Source organism: Callorhinchus milii, unplaced genomic scaffold, assembly GCF_018977255.1.
Source record: "Callorhinchus milii isolate IMCB2004 unplaced genomic scaffold, IMCB_Cmil_1.0 Scaffold7, whole genome shotgun sequence".
Lineage (NCBI taxonomy): Eukaryota > Metazoa > Chordata > Chondrichthyes > Chimaeriformes > Callorhinchidae > Callorhinchus > Callorhinchus milii.
In genome coordinates, this window is record NW_024704748.1 from 5,708,181 (window position 1) to 5,727,583 (window position 19,403).

The 19,403-nt window shown below is 50.4% G+C and overlaps 1 protein-coding gene across 1 annotated transcript; it reads right to left on the minus strand.

Annotated features, from left to right (window-relative positions):
• Positions 1–2,481: 2,481 nt before the first annotated feature.
• Positions 2,482–19,392, minus strand: LOC103185878 (annexin A7). Its single transcript, XM_007904621.2, is given in 13 exon segments — positions 2,482–5,164; positions 5,598–5,710; positions 5,853–5,928; positions 6,213–6,383; positions 7,022–7,105; positions 7,107–7,193; positions 8,120–8,233; positions 8,455–8,549; positions 8,762–8,888; positions 15,677–15,741; positions 16,154–16,249; positions 17,832–17,930; positions 19,156–19,392. Coding segments are annotated over 13 exon segments (1,458 nt in total). The 5' UTR covers positions 19,364–19,392; the 3' UTR covers positions 2,482–5,041.
• Positions 19,393–19,403: the final 11 nt, after the last annotated feature.

Here is a 19,403-nt window from a genome sequence, read left to right on the forward strand (position 1 = left end):
AGATCCTCGTCCTCACCTTTAAGGCCATCCATGGCTTTGCCCCCTCCTACCTCTGACCTGCTGACTCCCTACCAACCTGCCCGCTCCTCCGTTCATCGGGCTCCGGCTGCTCCATGTCTCCCGCCCGACCCACCCTACCATCGGTGGCCGGACTTTCATCCACTCTGCCCCCACAATCTGGAACTCCATCCCACGGTCCCTTCGTCTTACTTGCTCCCTCGCATTCTTCAACGCCGGTCTCAAGACCATTCTCTTCGACCGTGCCTTTGGTCACCCTCCCACCTCTCTGCCTTCCCTCACCCCTACACCACCCCTCTCCCATGCTCGGGCCCCGACAGCTGACTGTTCAGCGCCTTGGGACGTCCTCCCGACGTGAAAGGCGCTCAATAAATGTAATTTTGTTGTTCTTGTTGATACTCACCCACGCAAGACACACACAATTACCTAGCACAGACACACACACTCACTTATCTGACACATATAGGCCCACCCCCACCCACACACACTCTCACCTAACAGGAACACACACATTCAACTGGTACACACACACATGTATATGCCTAACACAGACATACACACTTATCTAACACAGATACAGACAGATACAGACAACAAGATTACATTTGTATTGCACCTTTCACGTTGGGAGGACGTACAAGGCGCTGATACACACACACAACGCACACCTAACAGAGATACACATATACACTCACCTAACACATATATACATACGTTCCCTGCAGTCCCCATACATAGAGCTGATATCTTGTTGGTCTGTGCCCCTCTGGTTAAAAACAACTATAAACATTCCTTCTAACGCTGACCAGCCTGTGAGTGAATAGATTGCCTATAGCTCAAATTCGGTCACACCTCCCCATCCACTACCTCCTCGAGCCCCTGCACAGAGACAGCGCTTGTCAAAATCACAAACAACATCCACTCTATCTGTGACCAGGGATCTCTCTGCCTTCTAGTCCTCCTGGAGCTCTTTGCCGTGGACACAGTCGAACACGCCATCCTCCTCCACCGCCTCTTCTCCCTCATCCACCTTAGTGGGACCGTACTCACGTGGTTTGAATCTTATTTAACCAACTGCCTCCACTTCATCTCGGCAAATGGTTTCTCCTCCCGCTCCCGCCCGGTCACATGCAGGGTACCCCAGCCCTCTTCTTTTCCTTATCTATATGCTCCCTTTGGGCGATGTCATCTGCAGAACTGGAGTAAACTTCCACATCTATGCGAATGACACACAAATCTACATGGTCTCTTCCAGTATCGACTCCAGGTCCGCCGATGTCCTATCAGCTTGTCTGGCAGATATCAGGGCCTGGATGAGTGTAAACTTCCTGCAGCTGAATGTGGACAAGACGGAAGCCATACATACTCCTTGGCTCCTGTCAACGTCTTCACTCCTCCGGATCTGAACAACCTCAACCTCCCTGGCTCTCCCTCAGGCTCACCGAACCAGTGTGTACCTAGGTGACTGGTTCAACCCCCAGTTGTCCTTCCTCGTCTACATCTGGTCCCTGACCAGGACAGCCTTCCTCCACCTCCGCCACATTGCCCGCCTCCGACAGTACCTTACCCCAAAACAGCTGAAACCCTCATGCAAGCGTTTGTCACCTCCTGCCTGGATTACTCAAACGCACTCCTCGCCGGTCTCCCCAGCTCCACTATTCGAAAAATCCGCTCGACTGGCACCGGCCTCCTGCTTGTCCCTCGCTCCCTCCGCTCCACCATTGGAGGATGCGCTTTCAGCCACTACGTCCCGAAACTCTGGAACACTCTCAATCCCTCCACCTTGCCCCCCCTCTTCCCACCTGAAAACCTTCCTTTTCAACTGTGCTTACCGTCACCTCCTCGCTGGCTTGGAGTCAGGCTCCACCACTGATAAGCGCTCTGAGACGCTACCTTGTGTGGAGGGCGCTATATAAGTGCAAGTTGTTGCTGTTCTCTTGGGAACATGCTGTACCAGCCACACCATGGCCAGTGCTTCACATTCTTGTTCCTCTCCATCTCCCTGCTCTTTCCCTCCACCTACCAACCTGCCCGCTCCCTCTGCTCAGTGGACTCCTGCCTGCTTCACGTCCCCCACCCTGCCTGCCGCACCATTGGCGGTCGGGCCTTCAGCCTTTCTGCTCCCCACCTTCTGGAACTCCATCCCAGTATCTTTGCCACACTGCCTCCCTTGTCTCCTTCAAGACCCGTCTCAAGACCTTCCTCTTTGACCTTGCTTTAAGCACCCACCCACCATACTCTCCTAATCCCAACCCACAGCTCGGGTGCAAACTGTTGACGTTCCAGGGGCTCAGGATATTCTTCTGACGCTGTGGAAATGTAATTTATTGTTGCTGTTGTCAAATAGAGAGAACCAAAGCTGCGCGTCATCCAATAGTTTTATTTTCATTTCTCGTACTTTAGCAATTGGCAAAAAACACAAAGAAACACAGAAACTGAGATTTTTCCATTATTCCAGTCTTGGCGGTGGGGTTGGGGTAGGGCAACATTTTCCAGGGTTTTTATAGTTCCCCCACCCCCAAGAATTTTACCGTGATGTCACTTGTCGATCCGTACAAAAACTGAACCACAGAAAAAGTGTTTGGAGTTGTGTGTGAGGACGGAGGAACGGTGAGAGGAGCCTAAGCAGGTGACCGACTTTGTTGGAAGGGCAGACCAGTCACTGGGTCCAGGGACTCTTTCCACTCAGCTCCCGTTAACCCCGCAAGCCAAAGCCCTAACCCGTAGGGTAGTCCAAGCTGGACAAGCAGCAGAAAAGCTTGCCATACAGCGATATCAAAGGCAAGCTATGCGGTTTTAGCTGGTTAGACTCCAGCGGTTACAACACTCTGGTGTCCCCAAGCCTTGGCTCTTGCCAACCTGCGCCTAATACTCTCTGGAATTAGATAAGAATCAGGGAGAGTGCGCATTCGATTCCCAACAGTCTATCTCTGGTATTTCCATGTGTAGGTGGGATACAAGGAATTCTCAGTTTGATTGGGAGACTGTTAAGCACGGTGATGGGTTTCTGTGTGTGTCAGATACCTGGCTGACCAAATTCCCCCAACCTCAAAAACAAGCTTTGTGTTTTGGTCAGGACCCCGGTGGCTGATACAGATATGGCTGTGGACAGAGAGGTCACTATAGCAGGTGGTTACTGAGTGGGTGTGGGGCAGGCGAGGGAGGGTGGGGGGAAGAGATTGTCGTAGCTATTTGGGGGGAAGAGGGTCCTGAGTGTGAACTTTGAGCCATTGAATGGTCAGCTTCCAAACAGACCTCGCCCTGTCCTGAGACACGTGAGGACTGAGTAAACAATAGGTCAGTCTAACCCACAATGAGTGTGTGTGCGTGTGCGCAAGAGCATGTGAGTGTGCGTGAGTTGATAGTGTGAGAGTGTGTGTGTGTGTATTTATGTGTGAGAGTATGTACGACAGTGGAGAGAGTGCGCGTGTGAAAGAATGTGTTTGTATCAGTGTGTGAAAATGTATGAGAGTGAATATGAGATGAGTAAGTGACTGAGTGTGAGTGAGTGTGAGTATGCTGGAAATGTCCAAATAACCATCACAAGTAAAGATAACATCAGGTTACAGGCAATATTGGGATCCATGTTGACTGGTTCTCCTGCTCTCTCTGAGAAAAGCATCTATGATGTCCAACGCAGTTATTTTTGACTTTGATACAATGATAGATGTGCAGAGCTCAGCTAAGCCTAGTGTCAGCATGTGGCTCGAGTATTCAGGTGATGCTCTGTATAAATCACCTGTGCAGTGAGCGGGTGGCACTAAATCATGGTTCGCTTAAGTTTTTGGGGGGAATATCTGAATTTGGCTCGGTCGCCTTTCCTTCGCACCAGACCAAACCTCGTTATAACGCTTCACACTGTGGATCCAACAGGGTGTGACCCATCAGCAGAACGCACAGGAAGTGACGCCAACAGGAGTTGATGTCAGGGGGCCTGCCTGCGTATAGCGCGCATGCAGAGCGCACAGGACACGACATCATTGGCGATTTGGAAGCACGGACCGGCAGCCATTTTGGCAGAAGTCAAAGCATCTCGTTACAACGAGGCTTTGCCTGGATTTCAACAAGCGCCACTGCTTCAAAACAACCCAAATAGTTTCTTTCTCCACGTGATTCGACATACAAGCTTACTATAACAGCAGAATAATAGAATTAATAATCAGATACATTCAGCAAACTCACAAAGGCTTTACCGGTTAAAACCTTGTTTAGATAGTTGTCTAAAGTCTCTCCCACTAGATATTCAGAGACAGGGGAAGGGGGCGCCTTTTTTTAAAAAAGCATTCTTTGCGTCAATTAGGATAGATTTGATAACCACCAGCTGGTGGCTCTCCCCTCTCTAAATTTAGTGGAATAATCCTCTCCCAGTATAATTATGAACCGTTAGGGTGACTTATGACTGACAGATGGAGGTGGGACTTGGGGGAGGGAGGGCTCCTCCAAATAATAGATCTGGAGCAAAGGTTTCTCCGTCGAAGCAAGAAATGCTCAGATCAGTATTCCTTCCCAGCTGCAATGTATTCAAATGGATCAGTCAGATCCCTAACTGGGTATCGAGGTCATTTGAAAATTCTCTCCCCACCCCCACAATGGAAACGAGGTGTCGTGAGGGGTCCGGTGATGTGACGATATTCAACCCTGGTTACATGTAGCTGTGACACGTGCAGCAGGACGAGCAGTGGCGAACACATTGCATTTGGGGGTTTACTGAGCGTTAATCTCCGCGCTTTAACTGCGCAGAATTCCGGATGGATGGAAATTGAGCGTCAACTGGGTTTCCTTTCAACACCCAGGAGGCGGGAGGAGGAATACTGAGACGCCACAAGCATTCATCAGATTACGACGCAGACAAAATCAATCCCGGGGAAAACAGGATTTTTTCCAAACTGGAGGTGGACTGGGAGCGGGGAGGTGGGATGCGATTGGGGAGGCGGGGAGCAGTCTCTCTGGGAATCTCAAAGTGGCTTTGGCATTGACTAAGGCATGGAGGGAGTGAGCGAGGGGGTGAGAGAGGGGGCGGCTTTCAGTTGCCGATGACGGACAGCAGCATACGCTTGTAGTCTCCGCTGGTGTCGTGTTCCACCATGGTCCGCAGGCTTTTCTGGTACTTCTCCCAGAACACCTGCTTGATCTGCACCAGGTCAATCTGCGGGCGGGCAAGAGAAGCGTTACAGTCAGACAGTTCACATTTACACAGCACTTCCCACTCTAACTGCCCTCCCCCCACCCTCTCACTGGACTGGCCAAGCAGTGCACAGGGCTTTGAGACACCCGGCTGGCTGGCTAGTGAGAGGGGGGAGAAAAGATTAAAAATAATAATAATCCTTGCACTTGATATAGTGTCTTATCATGTCGTTGAGATGTGTGAGGAAGGTGGGGGGAGGGGAGAGAGAGAGAGAGAGAGAGAGAGAGAGAATGAGAGAGATGGACTGAGAGAAGGGGAGTGAGAGTAGGGGAGTGAGAGAGGACATGAGCATGAGAGAGAGAGGGAGAGAGATGGAGAGTGAGATGAGACACCGGAGAGCGGTAGCACGGAAGCGATGAGGAACGAGCTGCTGTTACTCTAAGCCGATGCGCACCTCACTGCGAGTGACGATGACCCTGATGATGGTGGAGTCACTGGTGCCGAGACCTTTCATGGCCTTGTAGAGTTTCTCAGCAAAGAAGGCCGGTCTGTTCATAACACACTGCACTGGAGGGAAACACACCACAGCATGGTTACTCCCTGAGGGATCAGCCAGACTCCCTCACCCTGCCAGAGCCACCGCCTCTGCCCAAAACCCCCGCCCCAGCCAAGCTCTGCCCCAGCCCTGACCCGGACGCTGTGGTCTCACCAATGGCGTGCATGCCGTCACGGACGTCTCCGGAGAATTCCCGGTCGATGCTGTTGATGAGCTCACGGTTGGCCATCTGCATAGAGAACGAGAGAGAGACAGAGAGAGGAGGAGAGTGATAGACAGAGAGTGAGATATAGAGACAGACAGTGAGATGGAGACAGAGACACCTGTAAACCCTCAACTCAGGGCAGCTGCAGCCGCTCCACAAGCGAAGGCTCAGGGGGGTGGGGGTTGGGGGGCGAGTGTGGGGTGGGGAGTGTTCTCTGAGAACAGGGGTGTGTGATCTGGGGGTGGGGCCAGGGAGCTGGGGGCAGGGAGCTGGGGGTAGGGTGGGGCAAATGGCGGTGGCTACCTTACCCGAGAGTACTCCTGCAGGGTGGCACGGAGCTGTGGGAAGCTGCGGGTGGCCAGCACCATGTTGAAGGTGGACTCGTCGGTGCCCAGCTTGCCCTCGCCGGCACGGTAAAGCCTCTCGGCGTCCGCCCTGGCTTTCTGCTGGTCCACACTCTGCGTCTCGTCCCGGTTACCCTGACAGCAAACAAGCAATAGCACATCAGCCAGAGGCACACACCGCCATAACACTCGCAATAACAACAATCCTCACATTACACACTGCCTTTCACCCCAGCAGGACGACACACAGCCTCACAGGGCTCACGGTAAAGTGTAGTGACTTGTGTATATTTGTGGGCGCACGCCCCAGCCCAATTTGTGCACGACGACGTCCCACAAACAGCCAAGGAGTGAAGTTAACTATTTCCTTCATAACAATAATCCTTGCATTTGACATAGCGCCTTATCATCGAGACGTCTCAAAAGCGCTTCACAGAATATACTGTAAAGTGGATTAACTGTATTTTGTGCGTGAAATGCCGCAGCCAATTGTGCACAGCAGTGTCCTGCAAACAGCTGCGGAGTGAGTGACCGGTTTTATTTGTTGGATTGTTGGCCAGAAACCAGGAGAGAAACTCTCTCCTCTTTCCAAATAGCACCATGGGATCTTTAACATCCACCTGAACAGGCAGACGGGACCTTCCGACAAAGCAACACACCCCCAGCGCGGCATTGCAACGTCAGCTTAGACTAAGTGATTCCAAGTCCTGACGTGGGGCTTAAACCCACAACTTTCTGACTCTGGCCTTCACTCTGCTGCCCCCCACCCTGACCTGGGACATGGAGATGAGGAGCCTCTTGAAATGGCCGCTTGTGTCTTTCTTCAGGTCCTTCTCGATGTCGCGTCCCAGCTCGTTTCTTGTAGCAGCGGACGATCTCCTGGATCTCGTGATTACTCCTGGTGCACAGGATCTCAATCAGCACTCGGTCCTGAGTGCCCGCTCCCTGTGGGCAACAACAACCCGCTCAGCTCCAGCCATCAACCCCTCTCCTCCAAGTATGTCACCTCAAAGCTGAACTGGCTCCAAAGTGACATGTTTGACAACAGAATGTCAGAATCGAGCCAGTCCTCTGTGACCATCTCTAGTCCAGTTCCTGAGCCAGATGGGAAAGTAGTACTTCAGGGCACTGCTGATGACAGCACAGCCCAGCTCATCAGCAGGACCCGAAGGGCAGACCAGTCACTGGTGGCAGTTAACAACCCGTCCACTCCCTCCACTCAGTAGGTTCCAGCCTGCTCCATGTTCCCCCGCCCTGCCCACCCCATCATCGGCTGTCAGGACTTCAGCCTTTCTGCTCCAACCCTCTGGAACGCCATCCAACAAACCTTTCGCCTCGCCCCCTCCCTTGCTTCCTTCAAGGCCCGTCTCAAGACCCTCCTCTTTGACCGCGCCTTCGGTCACCCTCTTACCCCTATCCTCCTCCTCTCCTGATCCCAACCCCCAGCTTGGGTTCAAGCCCATGACTGTCCAGTGCCTTGGGATGTCCTCCCGATGTGAAAGACGTAATTTGTTACTGTGTAAACGTAATTTGTTACTGTTGTTATTGTAAATCCAGATTCATTCTGATCTCAGCGTGATCTGGGCTGAAGGCAGCCAACACCCATCGCCTCAAGGGAGAGGATTAGAGCAGAGGTTAGACTAAGGGTGGTTACACTGACAGCCAGTTAACGTTCAAACATGACTGAATTAAAAGCGTTTAAAAAGATAATTCAATATAAAGCAACTTGAATTTTTATAATAGTTCAGAAAAAAGAGCAAGGCATGGGATTGAAGTAGAGAACTCCAGTGGGAGAGCGAGCACCAGCACCGACACGATGGGGAAAGAGCAGGGAATGGGGTTAGAGCAGAGAGCTCCAGTGGGGTCGGTACCTCCATGGCTTTGCGCACACTCCAGGCGTCGTAGTAAGTGGTTGGCATGAAGAGAGCGATAATCAACTCCTCCATGTTCCCCGACAGCTCCGACTTCAGGTCCTTAATCAGGTCCTTCATACAACAGCAATACATGTGTCAGCGCCCAGTCAGGGATAAAACACCCCCACGATACAACCCACCTCCAGCACAATACAGCGTCCCCGCCTTGTCCCCTCCCACCATGCTGTCCCCTCCGCGTGCGCTCTCCCGATCCCTTCTCGCTGCCCCCCTCCCCCCATCCTGACCCCCTCCATCCGCATTGTGTCCTCCCCCCACGCTGACCCTGCGCTAACCTTGCCGTAAAGAGTCTTGAAAGCCAATTTTATCTTTTGCCGCTGATCATTGCTGCGATTACAGACGATGTCGATTATCGCTTGTTCATCCGTCCCTGAGAGAGAGAGAGTGTATGTCAGAGAGAGTGTCACAGAGAGACGGAGTGACAGACATAGACGCACACAGACAGACAGACAGACAGACAGACAGACAGACAGACAGACAGACAGACAGACAGACAGACAGACAGACAGACAGACAGACAGAGTGGAAGAGAGAGAGAGAGTGCGAGAGGGAGAGAGTTGTGGTAATGTTGCGGTAACTTACCCGCCCCCTTCATGGCTCTGCGGATCACCTCTGCGTCGTTCTGGGCATTGAAATTTCCCACTGGCCTGACCGTGCCCTGGGTCGCACCACTGCCGATAGATAGCGCGTTGATGTTTGGCATCGAGGGCTGCAGGCAAGACATGAGAGGATTAAATCACAGCCACCATCCAGCTCTGCCTCCCTTTCTCTCCCCGCTCGGCGGGGTGGTGGGTGGGGGTGTGGGCCGAGACTTCTTCATTACCAGTTTTTGTCCAACACGTTAAAACCGAACCCCCGTTTGTGCCGGCTCATGTGGCTGTGTGTCAGCCTGGCTCAGCGGTAGCGCTCTCGACTTAGAGTCAGAAGGTTGTGGGTTCAAGCCCCACATCAGGGTCTTGGAACCGCATTGTCTAAGCCGACGCTCCAATGTGGCGCTGGGGGGTGTTACATTGTTGGAGGTGCCGTCCTTCGGCTGAGACGTTATATCAAGGTCCCGTCTCCCTGTTCGGGTGGATGTTAAAGATCCTGCGATGCTATTTGAAAAGAGAAGGGAGTTTCTCTCTCTCGGTGTCCTCGCCAACAATTCTCCAAATAAAATTGGTCACTCACTCCACGGCTGTTTGTGGGACACTGCTGTGCTCAACTGGCTGCTGTGTTTTGCCCATAAAATACACTTTACAGTACAGTATATCCTGTAGCTCAGTGGTTAGAGCACTCGCCTTGCAAGTGAGAGGACCTGGGTTCGATTACCAGGCAGGGCGATATGTTAGGCAAGTTTCCTTACTCCACATGCATCTGTTTATCTAGCAGTAAGTAGGAACCCAATTGTTGGTCCCTTCAAAAAAATAAGAAGAATTTGGTCACTCAATCCATGACTGTTTGTGGGACACTGCTGTGGGCAATTGTCTGCTGTGTTTCTCCAACAAAATATACAGGCCAATTCACTTGACAGTATATTCTATGAAACGCTTTGAGAGACGTCTCGAACACGATAAGGGACTATATCAAATGCAAGGATTATTATTATTAATAGCTGGAACAGGGTTAGCAGGAAGGGTGGTTGAGGAATTTAAGAAACAGCTCAATGCTGTGAGGGGAGGATAGTCTGTTCTGCGAGAGGAGGGTCTACAGATAAGAAGAGAGGAGGCGAGGCAAAGGGTCTGTGGGATGAAGTTCCAAAAGCTGGGGGTAGAGAGGCTGAAGGTCTGGCCACTATGGTCGGGGTGGAACAGGTGGGGTGGGACTGCTGCCATTTCCCAATCAGTTCCTGTTCCTCTGCTAACTTAGTCTTCTCTAAAAGGCAGCTCAAGATATTACAGCTTCCTGTGTGTCAGGCTGGAGCTCATTGAGTGGAGGGAGCAGATAGACCGGCATGGAGTCAGTAGGTCACAGATGAAAAGAGGAGCAAGACAATGGAGGAGTGTCACCTTGTCAGGACATCTCAAAGTGCTTCACAGGATTTACTAACAAGTGTAGTGACTGTGTGTTTTGTAGGCAAATACAGCAGTCAATTTGCACGCAGCAATATCCACAACCAACCAGGAAGTGAATGACCAATTTTATTTGCGGGATGGTTGGCCAAGATATTTCTTTTCCAATGGTGCCATGCGATCCTCAGCATCCACCTGAACAGGCACAGACAGGAGCTCAGATTAATGCCTCATTCGAAGGACGGCACCCCTGACACTGTGGCGCTCCCCCACTGAAACATCAGCCTAGACTGTGAGCTCAAAACACCCAACGTGGATCTTGAACCTGCAACCTTCTGACTCAGAGACGAGAGTGCCTGACCAAAGTCCATCAGTGACAGTGTTGGCTTGTTACCATGGAACTGGGCTCATAGGGGGGAGGAATCATCACCTGAAGCAATAGGTTTCTCAATCTTCCTTCAAGAATAACTGCTGCCATTTCCCAATCAGTTCCCGTTCTTCTGCTAACCTAGTTTTTTCTAAAAGGCAGCTCGAGATATTACAGCTTCTCGTGTGTCAGCCTGGTTCAGTGGTAGCACTCTCGCCTCTGAGTCAGAAGGTTGTGGTTTCAAACTCCCTTCTCTTTTCGAATAGCTCCATGGGATCTTTAATATCCACCTGAACAGGCAGACTGAACATCGACTTAATGTCTCATCCGAAGGCAGGACCTCCGACATTGCAACACCCCGCCCCAGCACTGCATTGGAGCGTCACTATGCAATTGCAAGTCCTGATGTGGGGCTTGAACCCATCAACTTTCTGACTTAAGAAGCAACAGCACTACCACAGAGCCAGCCTGATCCAGAGATCTTTACAAGTGAGAGTTCAGGTCATGAAGGCTATTAAAAAAGTAAATAGGATTCAGAGCTTTAGCCACAGGGCCATTGAATTCACAAGTAAGAAAGTGACACCAGCTGTATACAATATACGGGTCAGGCTATGGTGGAGTCATGTGTGCAGATTTGGGTGCTCCAGTATGTAAGGAATGTCAAAGCCACATAATAATCCTTGCATTTGATATAGCGCCTTATCACGTTGTTGAGATGTCTCAAAGCGCTTCACAAAATATATTGTAAAGTGTGTATTTTTTGGGCAGAATGTGGCAACCAAACGTGCACAGCAATGGTCCACAAACAGTCGCGCAATCCGCGAGCTAACCACTACTCTATGGGACACCGTGAAGAGGATAAAGCAGGCAGAACAGTTTACAGATAAGAGGAACGTTTAAAATAAACTGGTGAGTGAAGAAGAGAAGTTTAGGAGGGAACGCAATAGAAGTCTTCAAGATCCTGAATGGTTTTGATAAGTAGTTAAAGACTATTCTGGCTGAGCGGCAAATCGATAAAGACATGACCCCAGGACAGGATCAGCACCGATCGATCCAGGACAGTGAAGGAAGAGTTAGGAGAGATGTTCATGCAGAAGGTTGTTAGAACATGGAATATTTGGCACAAGTGGACGCGGTTGAAATGGTGTCACAATGTTTACGTGGAAAATAGATCAGTATGTGAAGAGAAACTGATGTAAAAGAGAGTGAGGAGGAAATTGGGGTTGGAGGAGAGAGATCCAGTGGAGGAGCTAAGACCAATATACACTCAATGGGCTGAATGGTTTCCTATTGTGCTGCAGTTTCTAACCAGCTAAATCCACATAGCTTGACATTGAGAGCACTGTCTGTCAAGATTTCCCGCTGCTTGTTAACAGATGAGTGGGAGGATTCCCTGCCCCCAGTAACTGGTCTGCCCTTCCAAGTCATTGCTGATGAGCCAGGCTGGCTGTGCTGTCATCAGCAGAGCTCTGGAATACTTTAGACCAGCTTGGCTCAGGAACCAGACTAGAGGCCGCCACAGAGGGCAGGCTCGATTCTGATCGACCAGAAGCCTCGGATGGACACTGGATGTTCCTCAATCTCACACCAGTTGGGTTTGGGTTAATATTGGACAGGAATTATGAAACCAGCCTGCAGAGGACTCGCTTAATAAGGAACGAAAGACCGCCTGCTCCACATCGCACACACTGCAACTTCCAAATCACTTCAGTTTTGAATTTTTTTTATTTAAAAAGGTTTTGAGGTTGAACATGGTAAGGAAGCAGATACATAGCGTCTTCAACATGGAATAGAGCAACAGGAAATTCAATGTATTCTAGAATACCCTCACTGCCGTTTGTTAAGTTCTGTGTTTGTCCTGGGCTAGAGCAATGTTTTCCCCAGGGTAGTGAGAGCTTTACAGCACCCTTGTGAAGGTGGTCACGTAACAGAGAATGGGGTCAAGTGCGGAACGGAAGATGAGAAAGAGAGGGGCAAGGTTGCTTGGAAGGTAAGAGTGTCAAGAAGGTCCTCTCTGACAGGCTCTTTCTCACAGTCTCCAAGCCTCACAAAGTAACACACAAAGAATTCACGGAAAATAAATGACAAAGAGACGGCACATATAAAGCAGCATCTGGATTCACTCTGGCTAAGAAGGAGCCCAGTGTCATGGTCTATCAATGCCGAAGATCTTCTTCATAAAGCTCCTCAGAAGAGTCAAAAGGTGTGAAATCTGGCATCAATGAAGAGCCTTTTATGACTGAGCGTGTATAATAATAATAATCCTTGCATTTGATGTAGCACATTGTTGAGAAGTCTCACCCAAATTATTATTTTTTTCTGGAGGGATTATTACCTTGGAAAGCAATCTGCCAATCGACGAAGAACCAGGTTCCTACTTACTGCTAGGTATACAGAGGCGTGCAGAGTAAAAAAAACTTGCCTAAGGAATCAAACCCGGGTCCTCTCGCTTGCGAGGCGAGTGCGTTAATCACTATGCTATGGGACTCCACTCTGGTTTGTAGGACCAGAGAGATCTATTTGTTGGAGGTGGAAGAGATGACGTAAACTTTGCTCTAACTAGACTGCACCTATTCACTCCCTTTTTATAGGGCAAGGGTGGAACAGGCAAGAAGGGATGGACAGGGTGCCCTCAAGAGAAGTGGTGCCAGAAAAGCAAAATAGTCTTTTGAAAAAAATGATTGGTCTTCAAGGTCTCCCAGGGACAGGGAGAGAGGGTAGGCGATGTGGTTAGGAACTGTTGACAAAAGACTGGCACATGCTCTGCAAAGCACCTATAGAACCGAGATCTAGCCCAGTACAGCACAACTCTGCACCCAACCCAGTACAACAGACAAACTGGATCGAATCCACAACAGTGTGACAGAAACACAACTGGGAAGAAATGCTGAGACGTTGAGTTCAGCAGAGATGTTGAGTGAGCATCATCAGCTCCTCTAATATTTAACTGCACGATCAGCGCCAAAAGAGGAACAGATCTGAAGTAAGAATCTCAACTCCTGAGAACACAAGCGATAGAAGAGTAAAGGAAGGGCCCCAGAGATGGTCCTGGACAATGTCGCACATACAGAGTGTTGCTCGCTCCTCAGTGTGCTATAGAGGCAGAGCTTTCTATCCTAAGAGGGAAGAGAAGAGCCCGAGGGTGCACAGTTTGTGCCTCGGAAATGATTCACTCTGTACTAACGGTACAAGACGTGAGGTAAGGGAAACACACTCAGGGATAAACTTCTGGTCTGGACGTGAAGAGGAAGACTGGTGACCTGGAGGTGTGAGTGATACTTTGTTCTGGTTAAACACCAGCAGCCACAAACCTGGTGTAGAGTGGAAATAGTGACAGCATCCTCACCTGAAAGGCACTATATGTTATTGTTGCTGCACCAGTCTCTATGTCCCATCCCCGTGTAGACTGGATAGCACACAAGAGGAGAACATTTGGTGGAACACACACATTGAGACACTCAACACATCAAAATTTTGGGAGCACAGCCATGAGGTCTATTTACCAAAGGCATCCCCACACCTTTATCTTCAGTAAGAAGGCTTTGAAAGAATTCTCATCAATTGGGTCAAAGGTTCTTTTCCCGCTTGATGATGAATGAGCAGTGGAGGCTCCCTGCCAACTACACTGGAAGAAGAGGGGAGGAGATGGATAGCCCACATTAGAGGACAAGAAGAGGCACATCGTGAAGATTTGGTGGAACACACTGAACAAAGAAAGGAGGTGAAGGATCACAGTGAAGATTGGGTTCCACACACTGAATAGAAAGAGGAGGTGAGGCATGTAATGAAGATTGGGTACCAAACACGTCAGATGAAGAGAGAAGGACAATAATGAAGAATGGGAGGAACACACTGGTGGAGCATGCATTGCTAATAAACATCTCCAAGATGATTCCAGGTTGATGTGTGTGTCGGGGGGAGTGGGGGGGGGGGGGGGGGGGGGGGGGGTGGAATGGTGGGAGGGGGCGGAGTGGGTAGGAAGGAAGACAATTTGTTTGGAGATCAAATGACTCAGTATAAAGCCAGGCGCACATAAAACAAGTCAAGTCTAGAAGATACGAGTTAAAGGATTGGGAGACTGATGGAGACATTGTCTCTTAGTTCCGGTTTAGGGGAAAAGGAGGGGGCTGTGGAGAGCTACGGTCCAGGGCTGCGTCTCCTCAGAGATGGGGCGGGGGTCGACAACCTTTCAACCGAGCAGTGAGATTGCAAGTCAGGGAGCTTGACTCAAGCTGAACCCAAGCTAGTGCCAGTCAATTTGCACACTACTGTACAGGGTGTCCACAAGTCCTGTTATCCCTTGTTACAAAACAGGGATAGGAGACTATGGAGGAGCTGAAACAAGCTGCCAAGGGATGCATTTTGCGTCCTCACTCCATCCATGTAATGGAAAATGTGGCACCGAACAAGGCGGCGGATCATTATCTGCCATGAAAATGATGGCGCTCATTCACTCACAACCGCCCTGTGTACGACTAAATACAGTTGAACACTTGTACTGACTACAGTTAAGTACTTCTAGATACAATTATCATCCATCTTCCACACGTTTCAGTTGTTGGTTTGTGCACTGTAGAAAAATAACATGGGGGTAACAGGACTTTGCGGGCACCCTATACGCACTGACACTGTGAACACGAGCAGTGGGCAGATTTACACAGCACTGCCTCTCGCTCACACACACACACACACAACACACAGAGAGCAGTAGGAGGAAGAGCATCACAGACTGACAGCCACAGGAAGCAGAAAAGGTTACAGATACAAAAGGAAATCACGAGCTGCGTGTTCAGACCCGCACTGAGAGGGACGGAGAGCTTCTTTGTATCAGGTTAGACAGAAGGTTGTTGGTCTATCTTGTTCCATTTCCAATCAGAATCCGAGCGGCCCCGCTGTGGGCAAGTCAGGGGCTGCTGCTAACTGCTGGTTCTGGACAAGCAATTTTCAGTTATAAACACAAGGCAATTCTTCAGTGACTCTGCTACAGAGCAAACCTGCACCGTGTCGGACACCTTCTCAGCTTCATTGCCTCGGGCTGAAGGCTGCCGTTGGTGGCTAGCGAGCAGTGCTGGGACCTGGGCATGTTTGCTTTGGGCAGAGGGTGGGTAGATGAGGGGGTCAGATAGGAGGCGGGTATACCTGGGAGCTGGGCGGGTGAGGACCACTCATAGCAGGGCCAGGGGCAGGGCCAGTGGGATATCCACCTGCAACACAGAGCAATAGAGTGTTACACTCCCTGTCAGACATGATCTTCAATATCTGCTCACAATCAGCCACAGCACAGCGAGGAGACAGAGTAACTCTCCCTCTAACACTATCGAAACGCACTTCCAGGTAAGTGACAGTGCAGGTTGGAGCCAGAGTAAAGTTCCCTCCACGTTGTCCATCCTCACTCCCAAGTCAGGGATAGAGACAGAGTAAAGCTCCCTCTACACTGTCCATCCACACTCCCAGGTCAGAGTTAGACACACAGTAAAGCTGCCGCTACACTGTCTGTCCACACTCCCAGGTCAGTGACAGATAGTGTGATCGGGTGTTGTGCCTGTGACACCTTTGGACAGTGGAGCCTGGGTGAAGGTGTGAATGAATGAATGAGTTTCTCCAAGATTGAGTTACCTGGAGCGGGGTTGCCACCGCCATAGCTTTGTCCACTGGGCTGAGAGTATCCACCATAACCAGGAGCACCGTAACCAGGCCCTGGGGCACTCGGAGCTACAACAAGTAAAGACAGACCATCAGAGAGACAGACAGACACACAGTGGGAGTTTCACAGCCACAAGTACATAGTCACTACACTTTACAGTAAAACCTCTCAAGCTCTCTGATGTTGGTTCACGTGATCAGGGGTCTTTGGAGCTGAACTGGCAAAGGAATGTCGGAATCAAACCAGCCCTCTGTGACGGTCTCCGGTCCAGTTCCTGAGTCAGGTGGGTCCGCAGTATTCCAGGGCACTGCTGATGACAGCCCAGCCTGGCTCATCGGGAAGACTTGGAAGAGCAGACTAGTCAATGGGGGCAGGTGAGCTCCCATTAATCCTGCAAGCCAAAACTCTAGCGTGGGGTGGTCCTAGCTGGACAAGCAGCAGGAAAGCTTGCCAGACAGTGATATCAATAGTAAACCATATGGTTTCATCTGGTTAGACTCTAGCTGTTAACCAAACGCAAGCCTTGGCTCGTCAACCTGGCTATAATACTCTCTGGAATTAAGTAGCCGGGGGGAGAGTGCACACTCCATTCCAACAATCTATCTCTGGAATCTCCATGTGTAGGTGGGATGCATGGAATTCTCAGTCTGGTTTGGATACTCTTAGTGATAGATTTCCTCATGTCAGGCTGACCAAAAAAAGAAGCCCCGCGGCAGAGACATTAAGCTCAAGATCACAGACCAGGCTGATATTTCAATGCAGTGCTGGGTGGGGAGGGGGGAGGTCGGCGAGCATGGCTGGATCGTCAGAGGTGCTATCTTTTTGGATGAGATCTTTGGACCCCCCCAGGAATCATCCATTTAGCCCCTCGAGCCTGTTCCGCCATTCTATTAGATCATGGCGGATCTGGACCTCAACTCCATTTACCCGCCTTTGCCCCATATCCCTTGATACCTCGACCTAACAAATATCTATCCACCTCAGGCTTGAAAATGTGAATGGATCCACATCCACAGCCTTTTGGGGGAAGAGAGTTCCAGATTTCCACTAGCCTTTGTGTAAAGAACTGCTTCCTGATTTCACTTCTAAATGACCTAGCTCTCATTTTAAAATGATGCCCCTCTGTTCTAGATTTCCCCGCCAGAGGATAGAGCCTCTCTGTAGCTACCCCATCAAATCCCTTTATTATTTTAAATAGCAGTTTTATTTGCCAACTTGGCCTCTCCAAAGTCACTGCTCCTCAGAGTAACTCGTTGTGTAACAACGAATTACATTTGTATACACCTTTCACATCGGGAGGACATCCAAAGGCGCAAAGATTAGCACCCAAACTGGGGATTAGGATTAGGAGGGGTGGATGGGAGGCAGGATAGGAGTAGGAGGGTGACCTAAGGCGCGGTCAAAGCGGAAGGTAGTGAGAAGGGCTTTGAAGGAGGAAGGGGACAAGGCGGATGAACCATGGGATGGAGTTACAAAGGGTGTGGGCACAGCTGAAGGCCCGACCGCTGATGGTGGACCGGAGCCCGCCGAGCGGAGGGAGAAGGCAGTTCAGTATGGAAGCGTGATGTGCTTCAGAGGCAAATTAACAGGAGCAGCTGGGCCAAAGCCAGGGGAGGATGAAATGCCGGTATCCGCGGTCAGTCACATTACCTGCAGAACCCGGAGCACCGCCCGGGTAGGTCGGACCGCCCGCCTGAGGGAATCCTCCGTAACCCGGGGCTCCATAACCGGGGGCTGGGGCACCGGGAGCTGAGAGAGGAAAAGGCAGACAGTCAGTCACTACAGCCATCACCACCACCAGAACACAAACTTACAATAATATTAATAATCCTTGCATTTGATGCAAGCGCCTTATCATGTCATTGAGAATATATTGTGAAGTGGATTGACTGTGTATTTTGTAGGCGAAACGTGGCAGCCAATTGCACACAGAAGCTAACAAATTATTTTGTGGAGTCGTTGAGACAAATGAATTGTTCAGTTCATGGCTGCTGGCGATACTGAGCTGTGTACCAAATGGCTGTCGTGTTTATCTGGACTTGACAGGGATTTCCTGTCAAGTGTTTGGCGATGTTTTGACATTACGTTGTAATAATAATAATAATCTTTCCATTTGATGTCATCAACATTATGGGAAACTGTCTCAAAGCAATTGCTATCAAGTGTAGTGACTGAATTAGTGCAGGTAAACGTGCCAGCATATTGGCACATAGGAATGACCCACAAATAAGTGTGGGACAATCCTGGTACAGTGGTAGTGCTCTCATTTCGGAGTTTCGAAGGTTGGGGTTGAAGCCCCACATCAGGGCTTGGAATCACATTGTCTAAACTGACGATCCAATGCAGTGCTGGGGGTATGCTGCATTGTTGGGAGGTGCCGTCCTTCAGATGAGATGTTAAACCAAGTTCCCGTCTGTCATAGCGCTATTTGGAAAGAGAAGGGAATTTCTCTCTTTCGGTGTCCTGGCCAACAATCTCCCAAATAAATTTGGTCCCTCACTCCACGACTGTTTGTGGGACACTGCTGTGCACCAACCGGTTGCCACGTATCACACACAAAATACACAGTTCACTGCACTTTACAATATGTCCTGTGAAGCGCATTGATATGTCTCAACGACATGATAAGGTGCCATGTCAAACGCAAAGATTATTATTAAGAGATGACAGAACAACTTATGTGGAAGAACGTTGGCCAGAACACTCCATTCTCTTTTCCAATACGGGATCTTTAACATCCAACCAAACAGGTATGGATGGGTCCTCGGTTTAGCATCTCATCTGAAGGACGGCGCCTTTGCCAATGAGGCGCTCCCCCAGCACTGCACTGGAGCGTCAGCCTGGACTGTGACATCAAAGCAAAGCCCCACTACCCCCCACACCCACCCGTGTGGGGATTAAACCCACATTTGCCTTGACCCCAGCGGTGAGATCACACAGGTGCTCACACATTGCAGAGAAAATTAGTGCTTACCTCCCGGGTAGGCTGGGAATCCCTGTGCATTGGTGGGGGGGGCAGGGTAGCCCCAGGCTGCCTGGGGGGCCTGGAATCCCCCCGCCGGAGCAGAAGGGTAGCCAGCTCCTCCTTGGGGGTAGCCGGCCCCGGGCACTGCTGAGGGGTAACCCCCACCAGCTGCTGGAGGGTAGCCTGCCCCAGCCGGTGGGTAGCCCCCACCTGGCATGGTGGGGGGGTAAGCACCCCCCGGCCCTGCAGGAGGGTAT